Below are 16,265 nucleotides of genomic sequence, written 5' to 3'. Positions count from 1 at the left end.
GCACAAAAACACAGCAGCCGGGGAGGGGGGGGGGGGCTTTATCTATCGCGTGAAGTCACGCACGAGGATTGCGCAACAAGTTGCTCAACGACTCTCCACTGTTGCTCTGGATTTGCCTCCCGGGTCGGAGCTTATGGTGTGTTTGGTTACATGCCTGCACACCTCCCCCATTCATTCCATCAAAGGGGAGAAACTCCAGACTGGCCTTGCTCGCCCCCCCCCCCCCCCCTCCCTCCCATCAACGCAGTGCTCAGCAAAATATCTCTCCGGTGTAGTTGCTGGAGTTTTCCACCAGCGGCGACAACAATAACAAAATAACAAGCCCCCCGCGGCCGCACGCGCTGCATGTATGCAAGGCCCCCCCCCCAGATGTGGTGGGCAGCACGGCTTTAGAGACTCTCTCTTCCAAGCCCGCTGCTGCAAAGTACACAAGTACCCGTTCAAGTTATTTTTTTTCAACTTAAATAGCCAAAAACTTACCACTTCCACACGAATAGGGAGGATAACTATTAAGAGTTATTTTTAAGAATCATTTTTTCTGGGTACATGATACCATACAGCATCCATATCAAACATTAAACTTTCATATCAAGGCGGGGGCCTCAAACTTGTGTCCTGCGGGCCACATTTGGCCCGCGGGCCGCGTGTTTGAGACCCCTGTATTGCAATGCATTTCCCTCGTTGCTTAATAAATAATGCATGAATGTTGTGTCCAAAGTTGTGTCTGCTTTAACATGTTCCTAATTCCGTCTACCAGGAGACACACCGCCCGTGGAGCCCCACCCGCCAGGCCCCGAACGCCAAGCGGCCCCGAGACGACAGCCTGCTCCCCCTCGTCATCCCCGTGTCCGTGCCGGTGCGTCGCCTCGACCCGTCGTGCACCGACCGGGAAGGAGCGGCGCTCGTGACCAACTGGCCGCCGAGGCCTTCCAACCCCCTGGAGCACCCCGGTGCCGAACGCAAGCCCTCGGTCATCGTCACCCGGCGCCGCTCGCTCAGGAACTCGCTGTCGGAGAACCCGGAGCAGGTGCGTACTTCACTGCCTCTCGTGCTCTTTAGCTTGGGTGGTTTTGGACCATCACAGGATGAAAAAATAATATTTTTGACTTTTTCCCAATCAAATTTTAGTCAGGATTGCAACTTTGTTTAGTTTGTGTTACATAATAAGACAAGAAAATGATGTACTTTTTCTTTAATATTTAAACTATAATTTTAATGAATTCATTTTTTTTAAATTAATGTTATTTTATACATCAGGTACATTTTAATATTTTTTCCCACATAAATTACAATTTTATTCTCAGAAAATTACTGCTATTTTTTTTTATGAATTATTTTTGTAATTATTATTATTATTTTTAAATTAATGTTATTTAATGCATAAAGTATATTTTAATATTTTTCCCACATAAATTACAATTTTATTCTCATAAAATTACTGCTGTTCTCTTTTTCAATGAATTAATTTTTTTTTGAATTAATTTTTTTAATGTTATTTTATACATAAAGTACATTTTAATATTTTTTCCCACATAAATTACAATTTTATTCTCAGAAAATTACTGCTATTCTTTTTTTAATGAATTATTTTTTTAATTATTATTATTTTTTTTAATTAATGTTATTTAATGCAGAAAGTACATTTTAATATTTTTCCCACATGAATTACAATTTTATTCTCAGAAAATTACTGCTGTTCTTTTTTTAATGAATTTTCTTTTAATAAATTTTTTTTAAAATTAATGTTATTTTATACGTAAAGTACATTTTAATATTTTTCTCACATAAATTACAATTTTATTCTCATAAAATTACTGCTGTTCTCTTTTTTAATGAATACATTTTTTTTGAATAATTTTTTTTAAATTTTAAAATGAAATTTATCTTATACATAAAGTACATTTTAATATTTTTTCCCCACGTAAATTGCAACTTTATTCTCATAAAATTACTGCTGTTCTTTTTTTAATGAATTAATTTTTTTTGAATTAACTTTTTTTAATTTTAAAATGAAATTTATTTTATACATAAAGTACATTTGAATATTTTTTCCCACGTAGATTGCAACTTTATTCTCATAAAATTACTGCTGTTCTTTTTCAATGAATTAATTTTTTTTTTTGAATTATTATTTTTGTTTTTTAAATGTATGTTATTTTATACATAAAGTACATTTTAATATTTTTTCCCATGTAAATTGTAACTTTATTTTCATAAAATTACTGCAATTCTTTTCCATATTTGAATGGAAATTCCACGCAGACGTTCCCTTCCCCCCACCGATATCCCAGTCTCCCCCGCCCCCATTTTCTGGTCTCCTCCGGGATTTTGGCCGTCCCGGATCATGCAGATTATTGATATTTAATATATTGCTGTATGTTCCACACGGGCGTCACTCTTTATGGGAGGGGTACAAGTCAAGTATGTGTCCTCATGCACTTTTCGTACAACTTTGGTCAAAGAAAGCTACGTTTTTCTTACCATTTTCTCATGCACTCCAAATGATTAATAAGGTTAAAAATGAGCGCCACTAATGTCATTCATTTCCTCCACGAAATTCTCCCCCAGAATGGCGGCGCAGAGGGCGAGAGGGACGACGACACCAAAAAGCTGAAGCGCCGCCCCAGGCCCGAGCCCCTCTTCATCCCGCCGCCCAAGCCCGCCGTGTTCATCGCCCCGCCCGTCTACTCCACCATCACCCCCTACCAGAGCCACCTCCGCTCGCCCGTCCGCCTGGCCGACAACCCGCTCTCCATGCCGCCCTACACGCCTCCGCCCATCCTCAGCCCCGTGCGCGAGGGCTCGGGCCTCTACTTCTCCACGTTCCTCTCCTCCGCCGCCGCGGGGGGTCTGCCGCCGCCCGCGACTCCCAAGTCGGCCACGCGCAGCCTCCTGTGCTCCAGTACGTAAAACGTGAATCCGTCTTGTACGCTTTGGAATCTGACTGACGGGATCCTGCGTTTCTCTCCCAGGTAGCTGCGACATGACGCCTCCGGTTCTCTCCGCGATGACCGAGGCCACGCCAGTCAGCATTGAGCCGTGAGTGTTCAAATCCTCTACGGAGTTTCATTTCCGTATGCGACGCTTCCTCAACCGGTCGCTCCACTGGCGATTACCCACATCGCAACGCCGGCCTGAATCATCAGCGGCGCTCAACGAGAGCGTAGACGTGCTGAAATTGTAAACCGGTCATCACAACCCCCGCCTCGGGACACACCCCCTCATCAGTGCGCCACATAAACATAAGCGTGGGTTTGCCTGGATTATATGTCACATGTTCATCGTAACTACGACTCATCTGATACATACAAAAACATGCACGCCTACTGTGGGGGGGGGGGTTCTGACAAATACGCCACCACCACGTTTGACCCCCATAAGTCAAATTGACTCAAATCTCTCACACCGCTCGACAAAATAAAGGGTTTTGCCAAATCACAACAAAGTTTAGTACACACCTCTATGGTAATGGTAATGGTAATGGTAATGGTAATGGTTTAATTTCATTTGAACATGCATCAGATTCCAATTGAGTGCATCCCATAATCAGTTCCCAGTTCCACATGTCCAAAAGGAGTAGGAAGAAGCAAATCTTATTAAATCCTACCCCTCCATCTGGTACTTTTACAATCACTAACTGTTACATTTGTTCACTTCCTGCTTTCCTAAAATAATTTTTAAATTAAAAAAGGTATTTTATTTTTAATTTTATATATTTTTTTCTTTTTATTCATTTTTTTATTTATTTTTCTTTTTATCCATTTATTATTATTATTTTTTTATTCATTTGTTTTTCTTAATTTTTTAATTTAATTTTAAAATTTTTATTTTTTTTTATTTATTTTTCTTTTTATTCATGTATTTTTCTTTTTATTCATGTGTTTTTCTTTTTATTCATTTATTTTTCTTTTTATTCATTTATTTTTCTTTATTATTTAATTTTATTTACATTTGTTCACTTCCTGCTTTCCTAATATATATATATTTTTAACTTGAAATTTTTAAAAAAAACTTTTACAATCAGTAACTGTTACATTTGTTCACTTCCTGCTTTCCTAATATAATTTTTTTAACTTAATTTTTTTTAAACTTACAATCAGTAACTGTTACATTTGTTCACTTCCTGCTTTCCTAATATAATTTTTTTAACTTAATTTTTTTTTTAAAACTTACAATCAGTAATTGTTACATTTGTTCACTTCCTGCTTTCCTAATATAATAAAAAAAATTACAAAAATATTTTTTAAAAATCTTTTAATTTAATTTAATCTAATTTAATCTAATTTAATCTAATTTAATCTAATTTAATCTAATTTAATCTAATCTAATCTAATTGGCACGGCGGTCAAGTGGTTAGCTAGGAGACCAGGGTTCAATTCCACCCTCGGCCATCTCTGTGTGGAGTTTGGATGTTCTCCCCGTGCATGCGTGGGTTTTCTCCGGGTACTCCGGTTTCCTCCCACATTCCAATAATTCCAAATTCCAAATACATTCCAAATTGTCCATAGGTATGAATGTGAGTGTGAATGGTTGTTTGTCTATATGTGCCCTGTGATTGGCTGGCCACCAGTCCAGGTTGTACCCCGCCTCTCGCCCAAAGACAGCTGGGATAGGCTCCAGCACCCTTATCTCGCTGGAGGGAGCAGTACTATGTAAGCAAACTGCCTTTTTTTGGTGCCGTTCCCAGACGGATAAACATCGGGTCGCAGTACCAGGCAGAGGTGCCGGAATTGAGGCAGCGGTCTTTGGTGGAGCTGGACCCCCACCAGGCGGAGCTGGTCTGGGTGCCGCTGACTGCGCTGGAGGAGAAACCAGACTACCACAAAAGAGGTAGGGGACCGCAACGTTTCACCAAAGCTTCTGCAAGCATTTTGACGGTGGCGTGTTGTGCGTTGTCGCCCCCCCCCCCCCCCCCAGTGAAAGACCTCATGCACCTGGCGTGTTCCAGCGCTTTCCACGGAGGCGGCTCCAACCAGGAGCTGGCGCACCATTGTCTCTACGAGTGCAAGGGCGACATCATGGTGAGCACGGCCTGGAGTGGCATCATCACGCTTCTGTTTCCCTACGACCACTAGTGCTGAATTTGGACAAACAATGTTAGCATCTCTGTGTTGAAGGTGCAATTTCTCTGGGTGCTCCGGTTTCCGCCCACATTACAAGGATGAACCAGTCATGATGTGCTGTATATATCACTATATTGACACTTACTATGGTACCCATTATGGCATTGTAAATTAAATTAACAATTTAATTTAATTTAATTTAATTTAATTTAATTTAATTTAAAAGAAAAATAAATGAATACAAAGAAAAATAAATGAATGCAAAGAAAGATAAATAAAAAAAACAATATTTTTTAAATTAAATTAAATAAAAAATTAAAAAAGAAAGAAAAACAAATGAATAAAAATAAATAAAAAAATGAATAAAAATAAAAATAAATAAAAATTTAAAAATTAAATTAAAATAAAATAAATCAAAATGAATAAAAAGAAAAATAAATGAATACAAAGAAAAATAAATAAAAAATAATATTTTTTTAATTAAATTAAATTAAATTAAAAATTTAAAAATAAAGAAAAACAAATGAATAAAAATAAATAAAAAAATGAATAAAAATAAATAAAAATGTAAAAATTAAATTAAAATAAAATAAATCTAAATGAATAAAAAGAAAAATAAATGAATACAAAGAAAAATAAATGAATACAAAGAAAAATAAATGAATACAAAGAAAAATAAATGAATACAAAGAAAAATAAATAAAAATACAATATTTTTTAAATTAAATTAAATAAAAAATTAAAAGATAAAGAAAAACAAATGAATAAAAATAAAGAAAAAAATGAATAAAAATAAATAAAAGTTTAAAAATTAAATTAAAATAAAATAAATCAAAATGAATAAAAAGAAAAATAAATGAATACAAAGAAAAATAAATTAAAAAATGAATAAAAACAAAAATAAATTTAAAAAAATATTTTTTTAAAGTAAATTAAATTAAAAATTAAAAAATAAAGAAAAATGAATAAAAAAATGAATGAAAAAATGAAGAAAAAATGAATAAAAAATGAATAAAAATAAAAATAAATAAAATTTAAAAATTAAATTAAAATAAAATAAAATAAATCAAAATTAATCAAATAAAATACCTTTTTTTAATTTTAAAAATTATTTTAGGAAAGCAGTAAGTGAACAAATGTAACAGTTAGTGATTGTAAAAGTACCAGATGGAGGGGTAGGATTTAATAAGCTTTGCTTCTTCCTACTCCTTTTGGACATGTGGAACTGGGAACTGATTATGGGATGCATTCAATTGGAATCTGATGCATGTTCAAATGAAATGAAACCATTACCATTACATGTCCATAATATATATAATATATAATATATATAATATATACAGTGAAGAAAATAAGTATTTGAACACCCTGCTATTTTGCTATTTCTCCCACTTAGAAATCATGGAGGGGTCTGAAATTTTCATCGTAGGTGCATGTCCACTGTGAGAGAGATAAACTAAAAAGAAAAATCCAGAAATCACAATGCATGATTTTTTAACAATTTATTTGTGTGATACAGCTGCAAATAAGTATTTGAACACCTGAGAAAATGAATGTTAATATTTGGTACAGTAGCCTTTGTTTGCTATTACAGAGGTCAAACGTTTCCTGTAGTTTTTCACCAGGTTTGCACACACTGCAGGAGGGATCTTAGCCCACTCCTCCACACAGATCTTCTCTAGATCAGTCAGGTTTCTGGGCTGTCGCTGAGAAACACGGAGTTTGAGCTCCCTCCAAAGATTTTCGATTGGGTTCAGGTCTGGAGACTGGCTGGGCCATGCTAGAACCTTGATATGCTTCTTACGGAGCCACTCCTTGGTTTTCCTGGCTGTGTGCTTCGGGTCGTTGTCGTGTTGGAAGACCCAGCCACGACCCATCTTCAATGCTCTGACAGAGGGAAGGAGGTTGTTCCCCAAAATCTCACAATACACGGCCCCAGTCATCCTCTCTTTAATGCAGTGCACTCGTCCTGTCCCATGTGCAGAAAAACACCCCCAAAGCATGATGCTACCACCCCCATGCTTCACAGTAGGGATGGTGTTCTTCGGATTGTACTCTTCATTCTTCTTCCTCCAAACACGCTTATTGGAATTATGACCAAAAAGTTCTATTTTGGTCTCATCTGACCATAAAACTTTCTCCCATGACTCCTCTGTATCATCCAAATGGTCATATGCAAACTTAAGACGGGCCTTGACATGTGCTGGTTTAAGCAGGGGAACCTTTCGTGCCATGCATGATTTCACATCATGACGTCTTAGTGTATTACCTACAGTAACCTTGGAAACGGTGGTCCCAGCTCTTTTCAGGTCATTGACCAAGTCCTGTCGTGTAGTTCTGGGCTGATTCCTCACCTTTCTTAGAATCATTGAGACCCCACGAGGTGATATCTTGCATGGGGCTCCACTCCGATTGAGATTGACCGTCATGTTTAGCTTCTTCCATTTTCTAATGATAGCTCCAACAGTGGACCTTTTTTCACCAAGCTGCTTGGTAATTGCTCCGTAGCCCTTTCCAGCCTTGTGGAGGTGTACAATTTTGTCTCTGGTGTCTTTGGACAGCTCTTTGGTCTTCGCCATGTTACAAGTTAAAGTCTTACTGATTGTATGGGGTGGACAGGTGTCTTTATGCAGCTAACGACCTCAAACAGGTGCATCTGATTCAGGATGATACATGGAGTGCAGGTGGACTTCTAATGGGCAGACTAACAGGTCTTTCAGGGTCAGAATTCTAGATGATACACAGGTGTTCAAATACTTATTTGCAGCTGTATCACACAAATAAATTGTTAAAAAATCATGCATTGTGATTTCTGGATTTTTCTTTTTAGTTTATCTCTCTCACAGTGGACATGCACCTACGATGAAAATTTCAGACCCCTCCATGATTTCTAAGTGGGAGAAATAGCAAAATAGCAGGGTGTTCAAATACTTATTTTCTTCACTGTAATTGGCCTGTCCAAATTGTGCATAGGTATTGTGTCTTCAAAACCGATACGGTTGTTGTGCATTCTTGTCTTGAGAGAGCTCGGGTTGCAGCTGGATCCCGGCATATATATCGGTATATCCACTGATCATATTACCTTCAGTTAGTCCAAAAAAAAGCGTGTACTTGCCAGTATTAAGTACTACAATCCATGTGCACATCTCTGATTTCCCGACACAACCTGATAGCTCCCGCTAGCCGCGCCTCTGGAGTGCACCCGTGATTAAATGGCTTCATTTGGGCTGCTCTGCAATTACGGAGCGCTCTCTAGAATTTCATCACCGACTCCCAGAGCGCCGTCTCCGCCCCGGCTGTGTTTCTCTGGAAATGCACTTTTTACGTCTGCGCAATTGGCTACAAGCACGCCCGAGCGTCAGAGCGGGCCTTTGTGGCGGCCGCCGCTCGACATTCTTGATGTTGTCAAGGCAACACAGAGTGGGGGAGGAGGGGGCCCCGGCTGTCAAAGCGCCCACTCTCCTCCCCAGCAGCCAGGCAAGATGGCAGAGCGGAGAAGTTATTGATGCTTGAAAACAAACCAAACCAAACCAAAAACCAAATCCCCAGTGAGATTGTGATGTAAGTAAATGGTCAGGATAACATGGCAGAAGCTTTCCGAGGAAGAAGCTGTTTGTTTAACTCTCTCCTTCTTTTCCAGGCCGCTTTGTCTCTGCTCATGCTGAGGAATCCCGTTTTGCCCAAGTCTCATGTTTTGTCCAACTACCACTACTCAGGTAACATTTCAATGTCCTGCATTATACCCTTTTTTAGAGTACTTTTGACATATGCAGTCCTCCACAGTTAACTAGTACTAGTACATTTTTTTGTAGTATTATTAGAGTCCTCTAGATGTGAAGTTGCACTCCCATAGTCACTTTTACACTCATATTACCCAATATAGTTGATATACATTACATGGATGGATCGAGAACCGTGGCTCCCCCACGGTGTCGGCAGCCTTCATGCAGCTCCAAACCATGACACTACTGCAACGGATGGGTGGATGGTTTGATGGATGGGTGTAAGGATGGATGGATGGATGGTTTGATGGATGGATGAATGGAAGGATGGATTGTTGTAAGGATGGTTTGATGGATGGATGAATGGAAGGATGGATGGATGTAAGGATGGATGGAAGGATGGTTTGATGGATGGATGTAAGGATGGATGGAAGGATGGTTTGATGGATGGATGTAAGGTTGGATGGATGGATGTAAGGTTGGATGGAAGGATGGATGGTTTGATGGATGGATGTAAGGTTGGATGAATGGATGTAAGATTGGATGGAAGGACGGATGGTTTGATGGATGGAAGGATGGATGTTTGAATGGATGGATGGATGAATGGATGGATGGATGAATGGATGGAAGGATGTAAGGATGGATGGATGGATGGATGAATAGATGGAAGAATGGATGGAAAGATGGATGGATGTTTGGATGGATGGATGAATGGATGGAAGGATGGATGGTTTGATGGATGGATGAATGGATGGAAAGATTGATGGATGGATGAATGGATGGAAGGATGGATGGTTTGGTGGATGGATGAATAGATGGAAGAGTGGATGGAAAGATGGATGGATGTTTGATGGATGGATGGATGGATGGATGTAAAGATGGATGGATGGTTTGATGGATGGATGAATGGATGTAAAGATGGATGGATGGTTTGATGGATGAATGGATGGATGAATGGATGGATGATGTAAGGTTGGATGGAAGGATGGATGGTTTGATGGATGGAAAGATGGATGGATGTAAGGATGGTTTGATGAATGGAAGGAACGTTGGATGGAAGGATGGATGGAAGGATGGATGGAAGGATGGATGGAAGGATTGATGTTTGAATGGATGGATGGATGTAAGGATGGATGGATGGATGAATGGATGAATGGCTGGAAGGATGGATGGATGGATGGATTGTTTGATGGATGGATGGATGTAAGGTTGGATGGAAGGATGGATGGAAGGATGGATGGATGGAAGGTTGGATGGAAGAATGGAAGGATGGATGGATGGATGATGTAAGGTTGGATGGAAGGATGGATGGATGGATGGATGGAAGGATGATGGATGGATGGATGTATGATGGAAGGATGGATGATGGATGGATGGAAGGATGGATGATGTAAGGTTGGATGGAAGGATGAATGGATGGAAGGATGGATGGATGGATGGATGGAAGGAAGGATGGATGTATGGATGGAGTTTCCCACTCAATATAACATAGCAGCTAGCGGGCCAACGTTCACACAGGAGCTGCTGTCAGCCACAACTCAACTGCACCTCCAAGCAATGGCAGCTGCACCAGTGAAAGTGTGTATGTTGTGGGGGGTGGAGGTTGATGAGGCTGACGGGTGACTGGAGGAGGATTGTCAGGGTCAACGGGACAGCCGTGGGGGGAGGGGGGAGGGTGGGGTTACAGAATGTGCTTAATCCCCCCCAACCCTGGCAGAAGACAGGAGAGCCATTGTTTATCAAGCGATGGAGTGTGTGTTTTCTAAGGTGGGGGGGCGGGGATGAACTTGTCTGCATGCGAGCACGTGTTGGCTGAGTGGGACCAGATCACCGCTCCTTTAGTTTATTCTTTGGTTTGTTGTTTTTTTTATGCGTCAGGATCAGACAGCTGGTCAGCAGCTGAGAGACGTCAGTTCAACAAAGGTATCAGCATCTATAAGAAGGACTTCTTCATGGTGCAGAAACAGGTAGGTCTGTGTGTGTGTGTGTGTGTGTAACGCACCCTGACTCTGGAATGTTTGCCCCATGATTCCATTGTTGCGGCACCAGCCTCTATTTTTCACTTCGGGCTTTTATATGACGTACATGTGGTCCAAGTCCTCCAATTACAACCATTACAGTCATCCTCCAATTACATCACTTGATACTAAACATGTCCCAACACATCTGAATATAAGCCACACCCACCATTTATAGAAAAAAAAGTACACATATAAGCCACATGTGTCCACGTTGTAAAATAGAATATTTACACAGAATGACTGTTACTATAAACCTTGCAATCCTACCTACACTCGGTGTTCCCAGCGTCTTTAGCTCCTGTGTCATCGACATGATACGCTTTTTTTCCGGCAGTCGGGCAGCGGCCACGGTCCAAACAGTCCAGTGGTAGTAATTCTACACTTGATCAAACTTACTTAAGATTTGTCAGATCAAAACCGGAGCGCTGCATAGGACTTGAAAAGTTGCAATATTAGCGTCATTTGTGGAACGGCTTAGACGCGGTGAAGTAACGTCAATACATGAGTCAATACATGAGTCAATACATGAGTCAATACATGAGTCAATACAAGAGTCAATACAAGAGTCAATACAAGAGTCAATACAAGAGTCAATACAAGAGTCAATACAAGAGTCAATACAGGAGTCAATACAAGAGTCAATACAGGAGTCAATACAGGAGTCAATACAGGAGTCAATACAGGAGTCAATACAGGAGTCAATACAGGAGTCAATACAGGAGTCAATACAGGAGTCAATACAGGAGTCAATACAGGAGTCAATACAGGAGTCAATACAGGAGTCAATACAGGAGTCAATACAGGAGTCAATACAGGAGTCAATACAGGAGTCAATACAGGAGTCAATACAGGAGTCAATACAGGAGTCAATACAGGAGTCAATACAGGAGTCAATACAGGAGTCAATACAGGAGTCAATACAGGAGTCAATACAGGAGTCAATACAGGAGTCAATACAGGAGTCAATACAGGAGTCAATACAGGAGTCAATACAGGAGTCAATACAGGAGTCAATACAGGAGTCAATACACGAGTCAATACACGAGTCCATACACGAGTCCATACACGAGTCCATACACGAGTCCATACACGAGTCCATACACGAGTCCATACACGAGTCCATACACGAGTCCATACACGAGTCCATACACGAGTCCATACACGAGTCCATACACGAGTCAATACCGTATTTTCCAGTCTATTGACGTAGGGTTCTCTCACAGGTGAGCACCAAGACGGTGGCGCAGTGCGTGGAGTTCTACTACTCCTACAAGAAACACGTCAAGATCGGCCGCAACGGGACGCTGATGTACGGCGAGGCGGAGCCTACCGCGGCCGACGCCGTCACGACGAACCACAAGGTCAGTCGGATGCAAAACGCTGGATTTGAAGTGGCGATAAAAGCCACGCCGGAATGACATCACTATACTAGTCGCCGGGGTACACAGGAAGTGACGTTATGGAGGCACAACTTCACGTCATTAAACGTCCTACTCGGCTCTGCAGGGCTCTCACAGACCGGAGCAGCAACGGGAGGAGGACAGCAGGAAGTGGGAAGGCTCAGCTGAAAACAGGAAACAGGACGTCTGCCCCGCCAGAGGGGCGCACACGCTGCCGCCCGCCGAGAACGTGAGTGCGAGATATTATAACGTGCAGAATAAAAGAGAAAACTGGATACGGGATTGTTTACACAGTCCCTCAAGGACTCACGGGAAATAGCAAGAATGCTTGAAATGACTCAAGCTTTAACCAGAACCACAAATTTCCAAGATATGGAACGTTACGGCTTGATAACGAATATCTGTGGAGTCATTAAAGGCAACAAACAAAAGCAATAAAAATGAATTCTAAACGTTTTCAAACTTGACAGGATTCGCCGCATAACGCACACTGTTTGACATGAGTTCTGCTGCCCTCTTGTGGACAATGGCCGCCATAGCAACTACACTGCCGTCAGCAGTGTAGCTTGTGTAACCATCACGAGTGTTGTCAACATTGACTCAGCAGGAAACCTTCACCTTCTTCACCGACTTTGCGTTCCTGCACTTGAGCATCACATAGCAGTGCTTTTTTAATTTTTATATATATATATTTATTATATATATATATACTATATATATATGTCTCACTCAACATTGCTAAAACTCCACACCTGTCCTTTCACGGCAGCCCGCAACCGTCCTGATCATGAGAAGCCAGGAGGACGTCATCGAGAGGGATAAGCCCCCGCCGCCGCCGCCGCTCCCGACTCACTTCGGCACCACCGCCCCTCGTCCGCCGCCTCCCGGCTCCAAACCACGCTACGACGGCGCGGCGGGCAAGACCATCCCGCCAACGACCGCTAAAAACTCAAGCGGCCCCGAGGGAGAGTTCCCCTGCAAGAAATGCGGCAGGTGAGTTAATCCACTTCCTGTCACCCTCAAAAGAAAAACGCAGTAGAAACATGAGGCGTGGCGCTGTGTCCTCCGCCTTCCTTGTTATTGCTAGTTTGCCATAGCAACCGATAACACAGACAGGATCGGATGCGGCGTGAGACGTTATCGTGCCTAGTATTGACATGCTAACTTTTCCAGCATGAGGAACCTCACTCTACACATTCCCCACCACTGTGTGTAGTAGCTGTATTTCAATTTTATACATTTACTTTTACATTTGTGTGTTTTTCTGTTTTTTTTTGGTGCTAAATCATGGTTACCGACATGCTAACTTTTCAGCATGGGGAACCTCACTTTATACACTGGTCAGCAGTGTGTGTAATTAGCTATGTTACAATATTGTACACCAACACTGGTCTGATTATATTGTTGTTTTTTACTCAAAATTGTCCGAAAGCATCCAAGTATTGACATGCTAACTTTTCCAGCATGAGGAACCTCACTCTACACATTCCCCACCACTGTGTGTAGTAGCTGTAGTTCAATTTTATACATTTACTTTTACATTTGTGTGTTTTTCTGTTTTTTTTTTTGGTGCTAAATCATGGTTACCGACATGCTAACTTTTCAGCATGGGGAACCTCACTTTATACACTGGTCAGCAGTGCGTGTAATTAGCTATGTTACAATATTGTACACCAACACTGGTCTGATTATGTTGTTGTTTTTAATCAAAATTGTCCGAAAGCATCCAATTATTGACATGCTAACTTTTCCAGCATGAGGAACCTCACTCTACACATTCCACACTACTGTGTGTAGTAGTTATATTTCAATTTTGTACATTTACTTTTACATTTGTGTGTTTCTCTGTTTTTTTTTTTAATGAATGAATGGTGCTAAAGCAAGGTTACCGACATGCTAACTTTTCAGCATGCGGAACCTCACTTTATACACTGGTCAGCAGTGTGTAATTAGCTATATTACAATATTGTACACTAACACTGGTCTGATTCTGTTGTTGTTTTTTTCAAAATTGTCCGAAAGCATCCTAGTATTGACATGCTAACTTTTCCAGCATGAGGAACCTCACTCTACACATTCCCCACCACTGTGTGTAGTAGCTGTATTTCAATTTTATACATTTACTTTTACATTTGTGTGTTTTTCTGTTTTTTTTGGTGCTAAAGCAAGGTTACTGACATGCTAACTTTTCAGCATGTGGAACCTCACTTTATACACTGGTCAGCAGTGCGTGTAATTAGCTATATTACAATGTTGTAATGTTTTGAAGCTACCTGGTATTGACATGCTAACTTGACAGGTTTATGTGTTGTTTATGTTTTTCATATCAAATTGGTCCTCTAGTAACTTCATCTACACATGCTAATTTTCCCAGCATGCGGAACCTGACTCCATTCCTACCTCTGACCTCTCCCTTCACGCTGCAGGATCTTCTACAAGGTGAAGAGCCGCAGCGCCCACATGAAAAGCCACGCCGAGCAGGAAAAGAAGGCCGCCGCTTTGCGCCAGAAGGAGGCGGAGGACCGCGCGGCCGCCGCCGTTGCCGCCGCCGCTGAGGCCGCTACTACTGCTGCCGCCGTCATGGCCGCCCGGCAGCACAACGGAACGCGGCAGACAGGCGGAGACAGCGAGGATGACGAGTCGACAGACAGTGACGAGGACGACGACGACTGGCAGTGACGGAGAAGAAGATGGAACGGGAATTGCACCTTCAGGGACACGTGGACGCCCCATGTGTGTGTGTGTGTGTGTGTGTGTGTGTGTGTGTGTGTGTGTGTGTGTGACTTTATACTGCCAATCAAAAATTTGAAAATATCTTCACTGCATGCTACGCTAGGTTCCTACGCGGGTACTGATGTTGCCATAACATACATGAGCTACGAGCTAACAAATGCTAACATTAGCCGAGCATGTTGTCGCGCTTTTAGCTTTGGGGCGCCGCCGTGTTACACGTACTCCGCTTGGACGCCGACCAAGCCGACACCTTGTTGTTGTTGTTGTTGTTGTTTTGTTAGCGTGTCCACTTCAATGTGGCTTGGTTTTCTCAGTTCCTGACAGCAGGAAAGCCGGTTCAACTCCGATCGAAAAGGTATTTCGGGGCTGTGTTTTGGGGTTTTTTGTTGCAGCCACGCCCACCCTCAGCACTTTTGCATCTAAAGACTACTCGGGACCGCCTCCCTCCTGTTGAACACCCGTCCCGTCCAGCATTAGAAGAGTCACGGAACACTGAAGGTGGTGCTTTTGTTGCACGAATGAGTGTCGTTTATTTGAGCTTCACTTGCCTTTTTATAGCCGGGAATGACAATCTTGACTTTTTAAGTAAAGACTAAATATATAGAATGTGTACATATACAGGGAAATGTTACTCCGACTAGTTATATTTGTGAATATTCTTGTCTATTATTATTATTATTATTATTATTATCATATACATGTTTTGTGATTTTCTCTTTTTTTTCCTACCCCCTTTTTTTATAACCTTTATTTCAACAACTGTGACGAGACAAATGAAGACAGTGCAATGGATGGCTTCTGTGAATTCTGTTAAGCCCCGCCCCCTCCTGCCCAGCGGCTGCCTCTGTTGCTATGGCAACACGTCCACTTCGAGGTTAGTTTTTTTTTTTTTTTTTTTTTTGGAGGGGGGGGATTACGCCACCACTGCGGGGAGACAACTGACGTCTATGCACGGACTGTGTGCGTGTGCGTGTGTGCAAGGAGGTTTTTTTTTTTTGATGTTTTAATTTATTTAAAAAAAAAAAAAAACACGAGGGACAAAATATTGGAGAAAAAAAAACCTACACCAAGAAAAAAAAATGTATTTAGGTAAAATTAAATGTATTTATATATCTATACATATATATGAATGAAAGTCTATGTTTGCATATTTTCTATGCTATTTTCATAAGGTTCACACTAACGATTGGAAAACTGACTCGAGTACTTTTTAAAATCTGTGGTGGCCGTAACTTATTTCTTTTTATTTGCAATTGATTTCATACCACGTTTGTGTTTTTAGCGCTGATTTACAAAGCACTGTTTAAATATTAAAAGTTTTAAAAT

General features: G+C 41.1%; 1 protein-coding gene across 3 annotated transcripts in view; it reads left to right on the top strand.

Annotated features, from left to right (window-relative positions):
- Positions 1-16,265, top strand: part of mideasb (mitotic deacetylase associated SANT domain protein b) — a 25,727-nt gene extending 9,462 nt beyond the window's left edge. For all 3 annotated transcript variants that reach the window (XM_078798999.1, XM_078798998.1, XM_078799000.1), the window contains 11 exons: positions 758-1,027; positions 2,569-2,902; positions 2,973-3,039; positions 4,688-4,830; positions 4,918-5,021; positions 8,704-8,779; positions 10,664-10,752; positions 12,030-12,167; positions 12,313-12,435; positions 12,976-13,199; positions 14,633-16,265. In XM_078798999.1, the coding sequence (XP_078655125.1) occupies positions 758-1,027; positions 2,569-2,902; positions 2,973-3,039; positions 4,688-4,830; positions 4,918-5,021; positions 8,704-8,779; positions 10,664-10,752; positions 12,030-12,167; positions 12,313-12,435; positions 12,976-13,199; positions 14,633-14,885 (1,821 nt within the window). In that variant the 3' untranslated portion in view covers positions 14,886-16,265. The remainder of the gene's footprint in view (positions 1-757; positions 1,028-2,568; positions 2,903-2,972; positions 3,040-4,687; positions 4,831-4,917; positions 5,022-8,703; positions 8,780-10,663; positions 10,753-12,029; positions 12,168-12,312; positions 12,436-12,975; positions 13,200-14,632) is intronic.

Source organism: Doryrhamphus excisus, linkage group LG19 (assembly GCF_037039965.1).
Source record: "Doryrhamphus excisus strain RoL-2023G ecotype Guam linkage group LG19, RoL_Dexc_Guam_v1.1, whole genome shotgun sequence".
NCBI lineage: Eukaryota > Metazoa > Chordata > Actinopteri > Syngnathiformes > Syngnathidae > Doryrhamphus > Doryrhamphus excisus.
This window is presented reverse-complemented; position numbering and strand designations above follow the sequence as displayed.